The following is a 5,759-nucleotide window of genomic DNA, read 5'->3' as shown; positions in this document are numbered from 1 at the left end:
GCTGTTTTATCAGATATTATATGCGCGAGTGTGTGTGAGTGTGTGCATGCATGTGTGTGCGTGTATGAGTATGTGTATGTGTGTGTGAGAGTGTGTGTGAACGTGTGTGTGCGTGCGTGTGTATGTGTGTGTGCATGTGTGAGCGTGTGTGCATGCATGTGTGCATGTGAGTGTGTGTATGTGTGTGTGAGAGTGCGTGTGTGAGAGCGTGTGTGTGCATGTCTGTGTGTGAGTGTGTATGTGTGTGTGTGTGTGTTAGTGTGTGTGTGAGTGTGTGTGTTAGTGTGTGTTTGAGTGTGTGTGAGAGTGAGTATGTGAGAGTGCGTGTGAGTGTGTGTGTGTGTGTGAGTTAGTGTGTGCGTGAGTGTGTGTGTGAGTGTGTGAGTGTGTAATTCTTTTAACTCCCCCCTTAACGTTACGAATGGAATTCTTGGTGGCCCTTCAAGCCCTCACACGTTTTCTGCCTCCTGCTGGACTGTAGAGATCGCCCAAGAGGATGGAGCAGAGGCGAAGGAGCCTGGGGCTGGTTTGCCTTTGTCTGTGCACATGCCCGCCTCTCTGCCCTTGTCCGTGGCCAGGTGCTGAGCAGTTCTGGACAATAACAGACCAAGGAGTTGGAGGCTTGTAGGTCCAATGACAATTCTATAGTGGACAGAGGCTCCTAACTCTCTGATTCTCTTGCCTGTAGTATGACATCGTTGGACACTCTGGAGATGACTACAATATTGATCTAGTTCCAATTAACAGAATTCCCAAGGACAATAAGCAGAGACTAGAAGTTCTGAAGGTAAGCACGTTCAATTACCTCTATGTCGTGAAAACTTCCACCAGATCAGGCTGAGTGTCTTCTGGTTACTAGAGAGAGTCACTGGAGTAGCAGCAGACGTAGGAAAGGAAAACACTTCCTGTTTCACACACTTGTAAGCATTAAACTGTGAGAAAATACTCATGGTGCTTCAAATCCTATTCTCCGCCATACAAAATGTAAACTTTGTTCCCTGCATATTTTTAGGGTGCTCAGTCTTGTCGGAGTTCTACGACCCTGGTCCCTTCCGATATCCTATACAACTCTTCCTAGCCCCTAGATATTTCAGTAGAAATGTCTAACTCTCTAACCCCGATTTTATGTATTTCTTAGTATATTTTTAATGATAAATTCAGTTTCACACACTTAGATCTACAATAGAAACACCATAATTTTAATGTAAATTCATTACTAACGATGGAAGGACAGTGTTTGGTATTATAACTTTGTTTATTGGAAACTCAACTCATTCCTTATTTTTATCCTGTGTCATCTTTGTCCTCTGGTTGGATACCAGGTTTTATATTTTCTTACATTTTCTCACTTTAAATGGCTGCTTGAGTTTTAAAAGTAAGCGCCGACGGGGATAGTTTGGGGACATTTCCTGTTTCTTACAAAAGTCTTAACCACGTACAAAAATGACCGTGTACTATCGACACTCTAAGGTGCCAGTTAAATAGAACTCACTCAGACACCTCTTATCCATGTGTAATAATTGGTCCTTGTGCATTCTCATGGTCAATAGAGAAATCATCACGTTGGTAAAAAAAAAAAAAAGAGTTTTTTACCCCTGGCATCTGTGCGTCCCCTCTTAACCCTAGACAATGCACGCCCACGCTCAGTTCTGCATGAGTGGGGACCACACGTTAGATGGAACACAGCACGCCATCCAGGACATAGTCAAAGAAGAAGCCGATGAGTACTTCGTCATCGTCCTGAGACGCGAACCTAATCATCACGTTGGTAAAAAAAAAAAAAAGGAGTTTCTCACCCATGGCATCTGTGCGTCCTCTCTTAACCCTAGACAATGCACGCCCACGCTCAGTTCTGCATGAGTGGGGACCACACGTTAGATGGAACACAGCACGCCATCCAGGACATAGTCAAAGAAGAAGCCGATGAGTACTTCGTCATCGTCCTGAGCGACGCGAACCTGTCGCGATATGGAATACATCCTGCCGAGTTTGCCCAAATCCTGACACACAACCCTCAAGTGAACGCCTTCGCCATCTTCATTGGGTCTTTGGGGGATCAAGCGACCAGGTAGGTGTCATCTCAGGATATAGCAAAGGGGCAGGTGTAGAGACACCCGAGTCTCTGACATGCCATTTCATGGGCTTAGCGTCCAAGGGGCAGTGGGGGAGATGGATGAGGACAGAAACCAGAGTTTCTGTTTTCATGTCAAGCTCCCCTAAAGTAGTTGATGGTCTAGTTGAGAGTCTGCGATGTTCTCGCTAGCTTATGTTTGGATGAGCAATAATCATTTTAAAGTAATTATTTTTCAGTTTATATTTAAACTAACCAACAATAAACTAAATAGCAAATTGATTTGTCCGCCAGTAAATTAAACAGTATTTTATACATTTTGCACTTTACGTCAAGGTCCCAAGCTCAGATCTCATGTAGACATAGGCAAATGTGTATAGATAGTAGATAATGTGTGTGATACAGATATACATTTATGTAGACACGCACATGTATACACACATGCACACGTATATGCGTACACCCCCCTTCTCACTGGGGAGACAGGGCAGGTGAGACACCTGGAGACAGTGCGGGACGCGGTGAGATGCCGCACCCAGGACTCACTGGAGGGATTTACGGCCGACAATAAACCCCACTGCGGGTGACCTAGAAAGAGAGGTCTGGAAGCACTTTCAGTGACGTGGATACACTAACGGTCTCTCTTTTGAATTACAAACAGAAAGCATTCATGGTTTTTATCTGCTTAAAATATGTGTGAGAAGCAGAAAACACAAGGGAAAGTTTATCTCCTTCGAAAAAGGAAAATTCCTGCCTAAAACACAAAAGGCCACTGGCCTTTCTGCCACTGCACCTCTTTCACCTGCAGTGAGTGCCCCGGCGCAGGGAGGGCCCTTAGTGCCCGGAGCTGGCGTCCTTCCCGCTTTCTGTCCCTTTGCCTTCCCGGGATTGCAGTCAGGTCAGCGACAGACTTCATATCGTGTAATTACAGTCACTTTATTACGACTGATTTTGCATTTTTCTCAGTCGTGTGTTTTAGCCTTTGCTAGAACCTCTGTGTCCTCGAACACAAACCATGCCTTTTCCTCCCGGATTTTCTGCAAGACCAGCCCGGTATTAAGCAGATGACAAGCTCAACAAATGCCGCTTGAGCTGAAATAGCTGTTTTGTCTTTCTAGAGAACAGATCCTGTTTGAACACTTAAGAAAGCACAATCATGCCCTTGTGGTTTCCTAGGGAAGTGGTCCAACATCTACTGGCAAAAGATATGTTGCAGAATTAGCTGGTCTACCGGGCATGCCAGATGCATGATACTAACCCAGGACGGTTGACGTTTATTAAATGTCATTCCAAAACCAAACTCCGCTGGCATAGTGAAAGGAGGCGTTCTTCTGGATGGAATTGTGTCTTGCACTTTTATTGCCTTCAGAAACGGCCCTTTGTTCCGAATGATAAATTGGCATTTTAAAAAATTATCATAAGCCTATATAACCTCAGTGCCATTAAAGCAGCAATTGTGGAAGTCGGATTGCATTTCACATTGTGTGATGGGGGCGGCGGGGGGTGCGGAAGAAGAAGAAGAAAAGAGAGAGAGAGAGAGGAAGAGAGAGAGAACCCCAGGGGGGCTGGCCGGCAGCCTTCTCCCGTTTTCCAAGAAAGGGAAAATGCTTAGAAGTGCAGTGTGAGGCCCACACGTTCGCTGGCCTGAGGCGCGCCGATCCCAGGTTGGTCCCCGGGACTCGGTTCTGTCACGGGAATAGAAAATTCCAGGAAATGACAGTAAAAAAATGGGAGACTTTTTCTCTGCAAATTCTCTGATTTTCTCACTGAAAAGACCTTTCCCTCAGGGACCGCTCTCAGTGCGCCCTCCCTGTCACTCTTCCAAGCCTTCCATCGCCTGGCGACAGCTGATTCAACTGCAGGCAGGGCCAAGGCATCAGAAAGCAAAAACCTCCCTTTCCTAAGAAACCATTTGGATGCTGTGGTTTCTGGGGGCGGGAGTGGAAGGGGAGCCCCAATTTGCAATGTTAATTTTCTTTGCCTTTCCGTCCTGGCAGCCTTCAGAGAACTTTACCAGCCGGCCGGTCTTTTGTTGCCATGGATACCAAGGACATCCCTCAGATTTTACAACAGATCTTCACCTCCACCATGTTGTCCGGTGTTTAAGAAGTGCCCTTCGTCACCCTGATGACCCTGACTTTGCAAGAAGATAGGAATGAAGAAAATCAGACATCTATAAATCGAACCTGTGCAGTGACTGCATAATTCTGCCGCTCCTGGCTCTTCTACGTTTGCTCAGTAATCAGAATTCAGAAAAGCAGCCAGGGCAAGGCTTGTGCACAGACATCTGCAACCATTGATAGGTTTACAAAAAATTACAGGAAGCAAGTTGACCTGCGTTTCATAAAAGGGTCAGGATTAAAGTAAGGCAGCCTGAGAACTGGGCGCTTAGTCTGTTTCCAAAATCCTCGGGGAGAGAGAGTAACTTGCTTTGGCCTTAGCACATCATCTGGTCACCTAAGATAGCAGAAGTGACCCCATCGAGCTAAGCCTTCGTCGCCACGTTCTAACGCTGAGATACAAGTCTGTGCGCAAACCCCCTCGCCCTGTTCCTGTCCAATAATTGGTTGGTTTTTTTTTCTCCCCCGGTCTGTGTTACCCGACCATGATTTTATAGTTTTGAACCCACTGAAAAGTCCTTCTAACAGCAGTATTTTATTAAAGGTTGGATTTTTCTCAGTAATTCCATTTTCTTGGCCAAAACCAAAAGGCATCAAAAGATCCTTCGACTGCTTTCTTTCCTACGTGACTTTTAAAAAGCTCCTTAAATAATGAAGAGCAAATGTCCCATTCTCCACGCTGCCGGGAGCGGAGAGATAAAGGCCGCCTGGCCTGGAGGTTCCTCTTTCTTCTTTTTCTTCTAGTGCTTCTCAAAAGTTCCCCACTCCGCCATTTCGGCGTCTAAAATGCAATGCTCAAAATAACAAATGCTTAAAGCAAAGTAAAAACAAGGCAGTACGTTTGAACTAAACGATAACTAGAAATTTCTTTAGCTGTAAAAAAACTAAACAAAACGAAACTTTTTTCAAGCTTCATTCTTTTTTCTTTCAAAGTGTACCTGACTCCCACCCTCTCTGGGGCTGACCTTGTATCTCAATAGGCTCGATGTCACTTTCTTTAAAATCAAATGCTTCAGCAGAACTCAGTGTCTCTCCAACCATAGAAGTCCCTCTCCACCATCACGGCAAAGTCAGAAACGCGGGGGCCACCCGCGCGTGTGCCTTCTCACGGTGAGTTGGGAAAACTAGTCTTGTTAATGATGTTACCTGAGTCACACATACGGAGTGGTGAGCTCGTACAGATCCATTTCATTTTAATTCATTAGAGGAAAGAGAAAAGACAACGCTCATTTGTTCCGCCACCCCATCTCCCCGTCAGCTGTCACAGAACAGCAATCCGGTTTCCGATGCAACATTGCGTGGGCATAGTGAATATTGTGTATGGAATCAGCCGACGATGCAAATAATCACAATCCAAAAAGTACCTTTAAAAATGTAATTGCATTAATGGCAGCAGTGACAGCAGCAGCAGCTAACAGTGACTTACTGTGCAGCAGGCAGGCTGAGCGAGCTCATTCATTACTTCATTCGGCTTCACCGCGATGCCTGCGGAAGAGGTGCTTTTTACCTCATTTACTTCATTCACTCTCACAAGATTTCTAATACCGGGCTGTTGCCTGTGATCCTGC

The 5,759-nt window shown here is 45.5% G+C and overlaps 1 protein-coding gene across 1 annotated transcript in view; it reads left to right on the top strand.

The window, feature by feature from the left end:
- The window catches only part of VWA8 (von Willebrand factor A domain containing 8), a 258,042-nt gene extending 253,288 nt beyond the window's left edge, over nucleotides 1-4,754 (top strand). Inside the window, exons 43-45 of the mRNA XM_025049015.1 lie at nucleotides 689-787; nucleotides 1,830-2,068; nucleotides 4,069-4,754. Of these exons, the coding sequence (XP_024904783.1) occupies nucleotides 689-787; nucleotides 1,830-2,068; nucleotides 4,069-4,177 (447 nt within the window). The 3' untranslated portion in view covers nucleotides 4,178-4,754. The remainder of the gene's footprint in view (nucleotides 1-688; nucleotides 788-1,829; nucleotides 2,069-4,068) is intronic.
- The last annotated feature ends 1,005 nt before the right edge of the window (nucleotides 4,755-5,759 follow it).

This window comes from Pteropus alecto, unplaced genomic scaffold, assembly GCF_000325575.1.
Source record: "Pteropus alecto unplaced genomic scaffold, ASM32557v1 scaffold35, whole genome shotgun sequence".
In the NCBI taxonomy this organism is placed as follows: Eukaryota; Metazoa; Chordata; class Mammalia; order Chiroptera; family Pteropodidae; genus Pteropus; species Pteropus alecto.
Note: the sequence above shows the minus strand (reverse complement) of the source record. Positions and strands in the feature narration are given on the sequence as shown.